The sequence below is a fragment of the Fringilla coelebs genome (genome assembly GCF_963513975.1).
Source record: "Fringilla coelebs genome assembly, chromosome: 15".
NCBI lineage: Eukaryota > Metazoa > Chordata > Aves > Passeriformes > Fringillidae > Fringilla > Fringilla coelebs.
The window spans coordinates 16,494,618-16,508,341 of NC_140041.1; the positions used below are offsets into that span (position 1 = coordinate 16,494,618).

General features: G+C 47.7%; 1 protein-coding gene across 1 annotated transcript in view; it reads right to left on the reverse strand.

Moving 5' to 3' along the window:
- Positions 1–11,238, reverse strand: part of NSG2 (neuronal vesicle trafficking associated 2) — a gene marked incomplete at both ends in the record, with an annotated part of 28,374 nt that extends 17,136 nt beyond the window's left edge. The window contains one exon of the mRNA XM_084215727.1: positions 11,110–11,238. Coding sequence (XP_084071853.1) covers positions 11,110–11,238 — 129 coding nt within the window. The remainder of the gene's footprint in view (positions 1–11,109) is intronic.
- Between the last annotated feature and the right edge of the window lie 2,486 nt (positions 11,239–13,724).

Genomic DNA, 13,724 nt, shown 5'->3' on the forward strand with positions numbered 1-13,724 from the left:
TGTTAGAGTTCTAGATACTAAATATTTTAAACTTTCTGTACTGACAGACTCTTGACTCCCAAGGGAACATTACATTTAATCAGAGGCCATTAAAAAAAACTTCCAAAATTGATTGATAACACTAAGATTACAAGTGTTTAGGTAATTAGTAGTGTGTAATATCACATGGTGAAAAATGCAGAATTTGAAGTTTTAGACTATAGTAATATAAATTGTTAACAATAGGTTAGAAACTGTTGTAAAACAGTTGATAGATTCTTAACATACATGAAACAAGATAGAAATTTTAGGGTAGAGGCAAGTTGTTCTTTACCTTCTTCTTTCTTCTTCCTAAGTTTAAGTAATATTTGTAATTAGAAAAGTCTGCACTGCGGACTTCAAGTAATTAGTTTCTGAGTTAAAAGAAAAAATAATTGACGTGTCATTTCTTAATTAGACATTTTAGCCTTAAAAAACCTTGTAACAAAAAGCAGTTAACCACTTTATTCCTAATAAATGAAAAACTACAAGAATGCAGCACAGAAGAGAAATGACCAATGGGGACAAGCCTGGGCAGGTTTGGGGTGAATCCTGACCCTGCTCTGAACCCACTGTTCAATCAAACCCCATTTTGCCCACCCTGCCCAGCACATTGTGGGCAAAATAAAGCAAAGCTCCCTCTGCAGCCGGGACAAACTGGCCCAGGTCAGCTCTGAGCTCCAAACAAGCAATGACCTCATTTTCTCCCTCCAAAGGAGGCAAATGCACCCAGCGCAGCTGGCCAGCCTTCAGTCTGCTCCCTGGCCTTTTGTACACCCAGTACAGTAAATTATAGAGCATCAGCCAGCAGCACCTGCCAGCCAGTGTTTAGAAATTGCTCTCTTTCTGTTTTCAGACAATATCCAATTCTCCCATTCATGGTTCCTGCTTGATATAAATCTTAGCAGCAGACAATTTTTAAAATTTATACGAGAGCTTTTTCACAAATTGTAACACTGGGTCTTAATGAAATACCATGAAGGCAGATTATAAGAAAAAAAATCAAATTAAAAACTTTCTTTGTTTCTAGCTATAATTTAATTTTCTTCATCATCAACACCAATTTTGTTATTGCATTTTTTTAACTGTTCCATTGCACCAATAAACAGGAAAGCTTGAATCATGCTGTCTGCAGGGATACTGAAAATGACCCACACAGCCCTTTCTTCACCAGGCATCAGATTCAGGTCCGGCAGCAATTCTATCACATCTGGGAATAAGTAAGCAAGCTCAAGCCCCAGCCAGATCAGAAGGTACTTGAAACACAATTTGCTGACTGTGCCAGCAGTGAAATGAGTGTGCACAGAGCCAGAGTCACTCTGGGCAGTGTTTTGCAAAGGTATCAAAAAGCTGTGGTAGAAGAGGGAAGAAGCACCTTTGCTAAAAGGCTTTTAGCAAGCAAAAGTTAAAAACCTGCTCTCCAGAAGTGTCTTTGTCAGACACCCACTGGAATTACTCAGCAGCAGAAAGGGCAGGCAGTGAAGTCTCCTTTTTAGAGGAGAGCACAGAAATCAAATGACAAAGGTCAAACAGAAAACTGAAAACCTGCAGTGGGGGGGACCATTCAATATCGTGGCAGCAACGATAAAAATACAATTTTGCTGAGGGCATGGGGTGTACAGTGAGAAGAACAGAGCTCCTTCTTGCTCAGTCCTCCACAGGCTAAATAAATCAGCCTGAGCATGGATCCCACTCTTGCAGAGTTAAAAGTGCAAATTTAAAAAAGGAATAATCAATCTCCTAAAGAAACCTTTCTGCATTTTTAGCCTTTTTTTTTTTTTTTTTTTTTTTTGCTGTATCCGTTTTCATTTTCCAGCCTTCTGATTTGAGTTGGGTGGGAAAGATTTGCCTTCCCCCATTCCCTGCCATCACTCCTTTTCCACCTTCTTTTTCCATTCTGTCAGCGTGAAAAAAAAATAAATCCTGGCAGTGACGTCTTCCAGAAATTCTACCCAAATTGCTGCTGAACGTCGAGTAATAAAAGCCTCCTGACTCCGCAGTCGGGCAATGCTCAGCGCTCGTTTATCAGCGGCTGCCCCCGAGCAGCTGCAGCCAGCCCGGATCCCACTGCTCCCATGCAAACAAGGAACATCCATCTCACACCAGGACAGCTTTCCTGGGAGAGCTGCTGCCCTTCATTACAGCCCACAGCACCAGAATCATCCCCAGCCGCTCTCCTTGGCTGCTCTCTGCTGGCTTGGGAATTGTTCTGGATTGAAATCAGGGAAAGGGAGGGGACATTTGGGGTCCTGGGGAGCTGCAATTCCAAGGAAACTGAAGGGAATGACATTCCATCTCCTTCCCTCCTCTGGGATGTTGGAAAAGAGCTGCTCTAAAGGGGAACTTTCAGATGGATTTAGCTCAGGGAATCTCCCTGCAGATAATCTTGCTCCTGTGATCTGTTCTTAAAGTTTTCACACCATTTCCCAGAGATACAGCACCTTCAAGTTGCAACTGAGCTGTTCTTGCATATGCAGTAAAGGTGACACCAATAAATTACCTGGGACTTTCTTCATCTTACATCCAAAATAAAGCTGTTCAAAGTTGCTTCCCAAGTGGGGTTTGCAGATTGTGAGAATATGAGCAGAGAGAAAAGGGTTATGGACCAGCAAAAAGTCACATCTAATTATGGAAACCCTCACTGCAGTCCTTGCAGCTTCCTCCCTAACCAGGTTTGTTTAGAATTTGAGCTAATTAACCATCAATTCAGCAAAGCACTTAAGCATGCAAGTAGTCCTATTAACATCAGCAGGATGAGGCAGATATTTCGAGTTAAGTGTGCATTTAAGGGCTTTGGCCTATGGAGCTGGCTTCAGGCTCCTTCCCACAGCCACTTCCAACAGGATGCTTGGGGATCCTGGGGAATTCTTCATCGATGGCTCAGGGGCTCTGCACACAGCACGACCCCAGCATCCCATATTACTCATGGAGGGGTAGAGAAAAAAGACCAAAAAAAAAGAATCTCAGTAATGTGCTGAGTCCCACTTGGTGGCTGAGTCAGGAGTTCACACCAGGGTTGGTTCACTGCTCACAATGCACTGTTTTCTCAGACCTTCATTAATGAGAGAGAATGGCAACTCCAGCAGATTCTCCATATAAATGTGACATTTTTGGGATTAGGGGCTAGCAAAGGGTGATGGGGTGGGATGGCAGTCAGACAACCTGTGGAAAATGGCAGCTCTGCAGAATTGTCCCCAGCCATCCCACGTCAGCAGATGCAGCAACATTCCATGTCTGTACAGGTTTTGACATTCTGTTCTCTTCCTTGGATCTACTGGTTCCTCATTCCAGTCCCTCAAACACTTCTGAAGAGCTCAGAGCAGCCTGCAGGGAATGGCCTGGAAATTGTGAAACCCCACCACAACAGGACCACGAGCCACATCCATCACCCTGCTCCACGCAAAATGTTTCTAATGATGCTGTTTGTTAATACATTTATTGAGTTCCAAACCTAAATGCTCTTATTATTCCAGGCTTAATGCCAGTGCCATGACTGGGATCAATAGGAAATCTCTCCTCAGCTTTAATGGATGCAGGACCATGCACCCTCTCTGTAGTGACGCTTTGGAAAATTATTGGTGTGCCGAGGTGAGAAACAACAGATGAGAGTCTGCCTACACCAGCAGGAAATCCATCATTGACAACCTTGAGAAGGTAAACAGTGGGAGAGTGCTGGGAAATCCAGGGATTTGGGCTGCTGAAAGGGAAAAGAAAGCAAGCTTCTAACCAAGTGGGCTATATTAAAAGCATTTGCTGTAAGGAGGAAGGAGCAGAGTAGATGTGAAATGTGACAAATTGAAAAATATCCCATTAAGCATGGAACCTTGAAAAGGATTTTCCAGCAAAGGGATGAAGTAAGTGTTTCAGAAAATGAACTGATATGAATTCTGAGCCTTGTCTCCAACTGGCTAAATGTAACATCATTTATTGCCACTTTATATATGCATTTGAGCTCTATGGTTTTCCCTGAAGAAATGAGTAATAATATTTAACATAACTGGCATTGTGAAAACTTTAAATTATTCATTTGGAAAAGGACATGCTGCTCTGCTGTAATTCCCACTCCACTGCCTCGGTGCGTGTAATATATTGTGGTTCAGGTGCTGCAAAGCGCAAACCATAAAAATTTAAAATACAACTTCCTGGGATTATTAATAATGAAGAGTCTCTCAGTCAGAGTAGCTGTCAGATTGACAGAAGTGATAAACAAAATGTGTTGCTGCTACCAAGGAGAAAGGTTCCCTCCAAGTTCAAAGCTGGACTTTGTAGTCTCACAAAATGGTTGTAACACCCCCACCTGTTTCCAGGTGGATTAGTCAGGCTCACTTTTAAATGAAAATGAGATTCAGTTTCCTTCCTTTCCACACCTTTCTTCATTCCTTGCAGAAACAGAAGAGGAAAATATCAACTTCTCACTGGCACCAATGTCATGGTTTCCTTTGCCTTTGTTACCCAACAAAGCACCAGAAGCTGAGCAGGACCTCAGGGTGCAGCAGGGGCCAGGTGCCAGCAAAAGGTGCCCCCAGCCTAAAGCTGGCACTAAACCCGCTGAGACTGGGGCAGGTTCTCCCCTCGTGTGCTCCAAGACAAGCAATGGCCAGAACCCACCACCTGTACACACAATTCTCCAGCTTAATCCTCACCCAGAGCCTGCTCCAAAGAGCAAATGAGTTGTGCACATTGCCAACAGCAGCTGAAGTTAAAATACTTAGCACTAAAAGAATAGAGGAAAAGAGATGGGAAAATCATGTTCCAGGGTTTAAAACAATCTCTGGCCTTGCAGGCTTAGGATGAAACATTGATAGGCATGAGCAGCTCCCTGCAGCATCTCCTGTACCTCCTCCTGACTGTTGCCCTGGCTACTACCAGAAACTGGATAAAGTGGACAAATCTCAGATTATCTGGCAATCCCCATGCTGCAAATTCCCAAATTTTTAAAGAATTAGGTCTTTAAAGCTTCCTGAAATGGTTATGGCTACATCCCATCCTACAGGAGTGGCAGCTATGCTTCCAAATCTACAGGATGGACGCATCTCAACAGGCAGGCTTCCCAAAGGCTGATATTAAAATTGGCATTTGGGATGTAGATAATGGCATCCTAGTCATTTGTTAAATACATAAAGTGCCTGAAATATCAAGCAACAAACAAAGTAAAAATTAAAAAAAAAAAAAAAGAAAAAGATGCCTTGGATCAAATCCATAGTCCCTGGAGAAAACCAGGGTCAGTACTCTATTTTTTTACCCTGCATCAGCTCATTTAATGGGTGTTGTGCTGGAAATGAGTTTCACAGAGGGTGGTAGGAAAAAAGTGCTCTCCTGACTCAGTGCCAGGAGGATATTCCAGGCATAAGGAACATCGCAAAAGGACAAAGACAGCAAATGTAATCAGCCCTGGCATCACCAGTGAAAGGCAGCACAGAATGCAAAGGCTGCACTGGGAGCTGAAAGCAGCTGAGAAGGGCAAGGCACAGCCCCAAGAACAAAAGTGGCTCAGAATTTACTCAGCCAAGTCTCTCTACAAATCCCAGCGTGCCCATAACCACCAGGAACCCACAGGAGGTGGGTGAGAAAAACTGATTTCAGTAGGTTCATCCAGGAGAGGGTTTAGCAAAGCAGACAAAAGAATCAATCACAAATTGGCCAGGCTGGATTAGCAGAGCTCCACTGATTTCCCTTCAGCTGCCCTGATTTACAGCAGCCAAGATTCCTGCCCAGTTCTCCTTTCCAGACCAGTAAGGAACTGGTATGTGGGGTTCCTTTGGCAGTCTTGCTGAAATCCACCCTCAGCAGTGAGCTTTCATGGTAGAAAAAAGAACAGGCTCAGCCAAGCCTCCATAGCCCAAATTCAGGAATGGACTCAGCCCATTCCCTGAGTCCATTCCTGCTGTTTCTGCAGGATGCAGCTCCAGAAATTACAGTGCAGACATAGCTGGGCTTAAGAGAGGTAATGGAGCTCACAAACCCAGGCAGCTTTAAAGCCCCTAATTCAGACACTGATGGCAGAGCTGTTAAGGAGGGAGATTTCTGTCCAGGCTACACAAATCCTGGGATGTTCAGAGTGAAGCTCTGCTGCAGCGGCACATTCTCTGGATGATGGGAGGCTGTTGGAAGCTGCTCCAGGTCCTAGTGAGCATCCTGTGAACAGCCCTAGTGGAGGGGTTGCTGTGTGAGAGGAAGGCCAGCACAGAGTGACATCCAAACAGGAGCAGAAACTGCCAAGGACACGAGCAGGGCTGTCCAAATCGTGCAAACCACATCAAGGAGGCTCCCCAAACCCCCAAATGCTGCTCTGCCCGAGTGGGATGCTGCAAGGATTTATTACAGCCTAATGAGCAGGGGTGGTGCCCAGTTCTAATACACATCCAGAGGACAAAGGAATTTGCAAAGTGTAGGAGGGGGACACAGAAGAAGGCTCAGACTTTGCTATTTATGGGGATGAGGCAGAGTATCCCAAGTGGAGAGAAAAAAGGATGAGGAAAGGCAAGACAGCTTTTTATTTGTTATTCTCTTCCTTTGTTTTATCCTTGCTTTCTTTCCATTTGCATCCCCCTCCTCCCTCTTCCTTCCTCCCCCTGCCTCATCACTATCCCTGCCCCATCCCTCCTTTTGTTGCATCCCACCAGCCGAGGAGCATGAGCCGCCTGTCCCCAGCTCCTGCAGAGCTCCCACAGCTTCCCAGGAATGCTCAGCCGGGAATACTGAGCTGCCTGCAGCCCCAGCCCGAGCAGCATCTCCCCAAGAGCAGCCCCACGCTGCCTTCAGGCTGCACAGAGGGCAGGCTGACACTGCTACCCAGGACTGAGCTCCAAGCAGTCCCCGAGGTACAGGAGCACTCATCCAGCTACTCTGAATTATTCCTGCTCAGCTGGCCAGGACCAAACGTTATTTTCTGTTAAACCAACAGGGACAGGCTGTGAACACCAGGGACCCCCCAGCTCTCCAGGAACTCTGTGTAAATGAATAGCCTCAGCCACTCAGAGAGGGATGTGGCCAGGGGCAGGAGCAGAGGGTGGGGAAAGCATTTGAAGAGAGCTGTTACATCTATTTTTTTTTTTTGCTTTCCTGGGCTGGTGGCAGGAATTTGCCACTAGAGAAATTAATTCTCGAGCCTCCTGATGCATTCAAAATAAAGAACAATGGATCACATGATAAGCCTTCTGCAGCGTTCACCACAGAAGAGGTGCCGGATGTTTTTTACAGCCTGACAAGAGCTTTCATGCACTTTTGTGTTATGTAAAATTAGGATTTTACTGCCAGAACAGAGGTATTTCCTGATGGATTACACTGAAGCGAGCCAAGAGACCAAGGGGTCCCCAGTTGTTGGTTTCATTTCACATTTCAGTGAACAGAATGGTCCCTGAAAAGCTGCACATCTTTCAGCATTATCATTGGCAGGATACAATCACAGCTGAATCTGTTTGTCTATGCCTTGGAAAACAAGGCAACAGCTCCTCTTTTTCCCTTTGGTCCTAAAAGATAAAAGACTTCTGTTGGTTTTTGTTTTTTTTTTTTTTTTGCTTTCTGAATCAGAAGAAATGAAATTCAGAGACATAAAAAGCCAGGTCAAGGGCTTATCATTGTTGATGGGGCTATTATTGCTGTTACATGGATGGATTTCACCAAAAAGGCCATGCAAAAATGATTTAGGAGCACTGACTTTGCCTTCTGCTCCAGCAAGGGAACAGGGGCAAGGGAAATGCTTGAAGATTGTCAATAAATATAAATGCACAGCAGGCTTAGCACCTTAGGGGGACAATTTCTGTCCTGGGTCCGTTTGTCTTCCTGCAGCCACACAAGTGCTGACAGAAGATGAGAATGCTGATGCTGCAGGAGGAGCAGCACAAGGAGGGGACATCCTCCTTTGGTGAGAGGAGGAAGAAGACATTCCAGTGGCCGGCAATTTTAAAAAAGAAAGGTTGCCACATTGAAGCCTCCTGAAATCCTGCCTGCATTTTTCCAACAGCAGCAAGGTGGAAGTCAGAGGGAGCTGCTAAGCTCTCAGTGCTTTGGAGAACAAATCTGTTAGGAAAGCACCCCCAAAAGGACAGACAGGAAATTTAAGCACACCTTTAAGAGTTTTCCTTTCTCACCCTCCATATGATTTCTTCAAGGAACTATCTGAAAGGAGCAGGCTTTACAACACATCAGTAAAAGCCTCATTCTTATACTCTGTCTCTGCATCTGTTCTCTGACAGGGGAACCAGACACAAAAAACACTTGGCAAGAGGTGATGGAAGCTCCTTAAAATAAAGAAAAAAACCCAGAAATTCAAGGTCCTTAAACCACCATTTTCAGTCTGTAGATTCCACAGGCTTTGTGGGGTGCTTTTAAGGATCCAACAAACAACAGGTTTGATGGTCTTCAACTTGCATGCAGGTATCTTAGGACTCAACTGAAACAAAAAGCCTATAAAGGAACAGAACTTGCAAATACACACTAGGTGAAGGCATTATCATAGGGACAGCAGCTGAGCTGCCCAGCACAAGCCCTTGTACACTCTTGGATCATTCTCCAAAGCTGTTACTACTCCTCCTCTAGACAGAGCCCTGAGCTGCACCCAAACCTCCCTGCCCTGGTTTTAACGCATCCTGGATTGCCCTCACCCCAGGGTTAGATGCAGGTCAAAAGCTCGGAGTTTCCTAAATGAAGATGCCTTCTGACAGCGAAGAGAAGCCCAGAAAGGGAAATACTCAGCAGGGTTGGATTTTCTTAGAGGCTTCACTTACAGTGGCTGCCAGGACAATGCACGCTGTCTGCAGAGGGCCGAGGATGCGATGCAGGAGCTGGCCGGCAGCATTGCCTCCCTGTGGATGGCAGGAAAGCCCCGAGGCTGGAGAGCCCCATGGAGCTGTCCCTCACACGGACACCGGAGCTGTCCCTCTCACGGACACCGGAGCTGTCCCTCACACGGACACCGGAGCTGTCCCTCACAGCCGCGGGGCTCGTCGGGCTTTGCTTGTTCCTGCAGCATCCCATGCACCAGGCACAGGAAGCCTCATGATCTCATTCTCCCGGGCAAAAATCAACTACTCGGGGAGAAAAGTCAATTTTAGGTGTTTTCTTAACCCAGTCTTCTGAGAGCAAGGCAAGTCCAAACAAGAATATACCCTGAAAGACCTAAAGTCCGTGTCTACTCCTCCTCAAGGGGACAGCCTGCCTGAATTCAGCAGCAGCTTTGCTTTCTCAAGAAAAAAGCTGCAATTTGCCCCACTCACTTAACCTCTGCCCAAGCTTTTCACCTGAGGCTCAGCTCCTTATTAGCAGCTCTTTAAACAGCCCCTCTGCCCCAAGGTGAACTCACCCCACCGGAACCCCTTCTACAGAGAGCAAAGGAAACAGGTCGTGAATTATTTTGCTTTTATCATAAATAACCTCTCCTCCTGGTGAAGGGATTTCCAGCCCGTTAACTGCGGGCCTGCTGCACGGAGGAGATGAACCACAGCCTGCAGAAATCAATAGCTCTGACTCTAATGAGTTCTGAATCACGCTCAGCAAGCCCGGAGATACATCCCACACTTCCAGCAAAGAAAAATATGGATGTTGGTAGATGCATTGGCAGTAATATATGCTAATGAAGGTAATGTAACCTAACAACACGTGAATTATTGATGTGGGCATGTTTAAACAGAAAAACCAGCAAGGAATCACACCACACTGATCCACGCCAGTGTTTGCTCACCAACAGGCAACTGGAACTGTGGTGGTCCTGAGAACACTCATTACTTGATCAGCTTGGAAAGATCTCTGTTGGGTAATCCATGTCTCACCTGCTCCACAAGTCATTTAAATTCCACGTTGCCACGTGACACTGGGTGATCTCAACGAGCCCTTTGTATTGGCATCAAAGGAGTGACTTTTACACACCTACGGTGCCCCTAAACTTTTCAGACATTTATGACAAATCATATTGCTTTGCCCGAATTATTTTGCTTCATCTTATTTTTCAGACTCACAAATAAGGGCTGGCTTAGCCTGTTTCACAACAATTCGCAGAAGTTCAACTCTCCTGAATGCAGCCAGGTTGCTCCTGATTGCCATGAGGCACGTGCAGAATGGAACCAGTTCCTTTGTCTGGCACAGCTCTGGTTCCCAGGATGTCAAGGCAGTTGACTCAGCTGTATCCTAAAATAAACACGGTTTGTCTACCTAGACAGGTTTATCCCATCCATCACCATGTTCTCCTAACGTATTTAGGGAAAATTCATTTTGTACCCTGGTAAATGCAGGATATATGTTCAATAACCATCAGTGTTAATTTTGCTGTTATTCCATTATCGTGCGAGATCTAATCATTCTGTCTGTACTTTGGGGAGGGCTGGCTCCACCTCTGTGGTATCTGGGAACTACATTGCAGACAGGCTTTGTTTTGGTGATGGCTGTTGGGGAATACGGATTTTTACAGTCTCATCATGTCCTCACCAGGTTATACTGATATGCATCATCCCCACGGGGATGTAGACAAAAGATTTCCTAGTTCAAGCTGCAGCCAAAAAATCCCAACACAACCCGCAGCCAATCGCATGTTCCTGGGGGTTTTAGTGCTGCATTCAGGTGTGAGAGACTTGAGAGGGCAGGGGAGAACAATGTCCCCTGCCCGGGGCCAAACGAGCCCCTGGGCTGGCCCCAGGAACTCAGCCACTCTCCCCAGAGAAATCAGCATCCTCAGTGCCCAAATCAGCTTTGCAAAGCCACAGAGAAGAAAACGGAGCTTAACTGAGATAATTAAAACAGCTGCTTATTTCGGCAGAGTTATCACATTACGTCCTCTCAAAGCAGGCCATTAATCTTACTGATAATAACATATTGCACACTGCCCCTCAGTTTCCCCAGCGCTTGCTAGAGAAACCCACCAAGCTTTTTTTCCCAGTTGTATTTAGGAATATTTGGGGTTCTTTTATTGAGGAGGGAGGGCACTGGGGGACTCCTGCGTGCTTATTTGCCACGTTTAAACAGATAAGCACACAGTGAAAGATAACCCCTGTTTGTTTATCGAATAAATGTGCCACAATTCCCATCACCAGAGCCCAGTGACAACCAAGGAGCACGTCCGTGTGCGCAACCATGCAGGAGCACATTCTGATTTTGTTTTACCTTTTCCGGAGCCGGGAACTGCAGGTGATTTACTTCCAAAGGCGTGATCAAAGGAACTGTCTGAAAACCATCTTCGTTGGATGGTTGTTTGTTGTTCTTGTCGTTCAAATTACTCCCCAGCTTCACCATCCTTGCACCCGGCTTTCCAGACCTGAAACCGGGGGAGATGAGCAATGTCACCGGGGCAGAGGGAAGGGGACAATTCCTGCCTTGCCCTGCTCGCTTTGGGTTCAGGTGTCGGTGCCTGGGTTACAGGGAATGTCACTTCACGACACCAAAGCATTTGCCTTACACAGACACCCCACAAACACCCTCTAAACGCCACAAACACCCTCTAAATCCCACAAACAGCCTCTAAACCCCACAAACAGCCTCTAAATCTCACAATCAGCCTTTAAGCCCCTCGCTGTCAGCCCTAACACGGCGGACCCCAAAGAGCCGGGAGAGCCACAGGCACTGGTGGGAATGCCACCAACACGACTGGGAATGTCACCGGCACCACCGGGAGAGCCACCAGCACCACCGGGAATGTCACCAGCACCACCGGGAGTGCCACCAGCATCGCCACCACCGCGGACACGCAGCGGGACACGGCGCGTCTCCCACTGACCCCAGGAGGGTTTTTGATCCCCCTCTCCCATTTTTGCAGCCCCCTTGAGGGTTCGGAACCCTCTCCCCTGCACATCCCGGAGCGCTCGGAGGTCCCCCTTCCCAGCTCCCCAGGAGCCGGCGGTAAAGGACGGCGGTTCTGCGGGCACGGCTGCGCTACTTACTGCCAAGCAGGCGGCGAGAGGCGGCGGCGGGGCCGGTGTGGAGCCCGCGGTGTCCGCGGGGGGAGCGGTGCTGAAGGGACAGCGCTGCGCTCGCTGCGGCTCCGCCGGTGACTGAGGCGGGCGGGGCGGCGGCTCCTTCCCCCCCGCTCCCCCGCCCTCAGCGCCATGGCCGCGGCCCCGCGCGCCCCCTGGCGGCCGCGTCGCGCGCACAGCGCACAGCGCCCCCTGCAGGCCGCGCGCGTGAGGGAGCGGCCGTGCCGCCATGGCCGGGGAAGGGACACCGCTACCCGCGACACTGCCACGGCACTGCCCGGGCACGGACAGCTGCACGGCACTGCCCGGGCACGGACAGCTCCACGGCACTGCCCGGGCACGGACAGCTGCACGGCAACGGACAGCACCGCGGAGGGGATCCTGGGCGGCTTCACGGCGACAGGAGCCCTGCTGTCACCGTTTGGCCCTCGGTGGCGTTAAGCGCTGCGTCCCTCACAGTGGGAGTGTGTCCCATTGTGTGTGGGTGTCACACAATGACATGGCCTTATGGAATGGTTTGGGTTGGAAGGGACCTTAAAGATCCCCCTCTGACATTGGCAGGGACACCTCCCACTGTCCCAGGTTGCTCTGAGCCCCTGTCCTTGCAGGGATCCAGGGGCAGCCACAGCAGCTCTGGGCACCCTGTGCCAGGGCCTGCCCACCCTCCCAGGGAGGAATTTCTGCCCAATATCCCCTCTTCTAAATTTCCCCTCTCTGTGTGTGAAGCCATTCCCCTTTATCCTGTCACTCCAGTTTCTGATGCAGAATCCCTCTCCTGCTTCCTTGCAGCCCCTTCAGACACTGGAAAGTGCTGTGGGGTCTCCACACAACCTTCTCCAGGTTGAACATCCCTAATTTTCTCACCCTGTCCCCACAGGGAAGGTTTCCCAATCCCTTTTCCAGCTTCCTGGCCCTCAGGCACTCTCCCAGGAGCCAGCTGGGGTCAGTCACTTCTCCCAGCCAACAAGGATGAGAGGAAACAGCCTCAGGTTGTACCAAGGCAGGTTGAGATTGGATATTAGGAATAATTTCTTCACTGAAAGGCTGGCCAGGGAGAGGCTGCTAAGGGCAGAGATGGAATCACCATCCCTGGAGTTATTAAAAAACCATTTGGCCATGCATTTACAGTGTAACAGACCCTGCTGAATTGATGGTTGGACTCAATGATCTTGGAGGCCTTTTCCACCCCTAGGGATTCTGTGATTCTCAAATGCTGGGATGGCAGGACAGGACCACAGCCACCATCTCCTACAGCAGGAGGCTGAGCACTCCTCTTGGAGACATGGGATACTTTGGGATGACTTGTTTATAAATTTAGAATTTGCCTTCAGAGCTCGCAACTTGGCATTTTTCACAAGACCTAAATATACTCCTTGAAGGCGTGAACTGTTTCCATAATAAAGCCTTTTAGAATTGACTTGTGAAAACTCATTTAAAGCTGTATTTTGGCAGAGTGAGGGGAAGTGCTGACTGCAGTGGTAGAGCTTGTTCACAGTACAGAGGGAAGAGCTGAGAGGAAGGGAGTAGACAAGGGCAGCTAAAACTACCTGCTACTAACATCACCTTACACGGCCCATTAAAGATCCCGTTTCCAACAGTTTCACCAGTTTTTCATGCTTGGGTTGGAATTTTCTCTATCACATTTCTGGATCAGGCCAAACTTCTACAGTAAATTTCACCCAAGAGGTTTTTTTTCTGGGTTTAAGAATAAAGTTGTGCCACAGATACAATTTAACCTTGAACAACTTTTGCTTGGAGCGTTACAAATTTTTGGCAGGTAGTTTTTTGAAGTTCTCAGAATATCTGGGG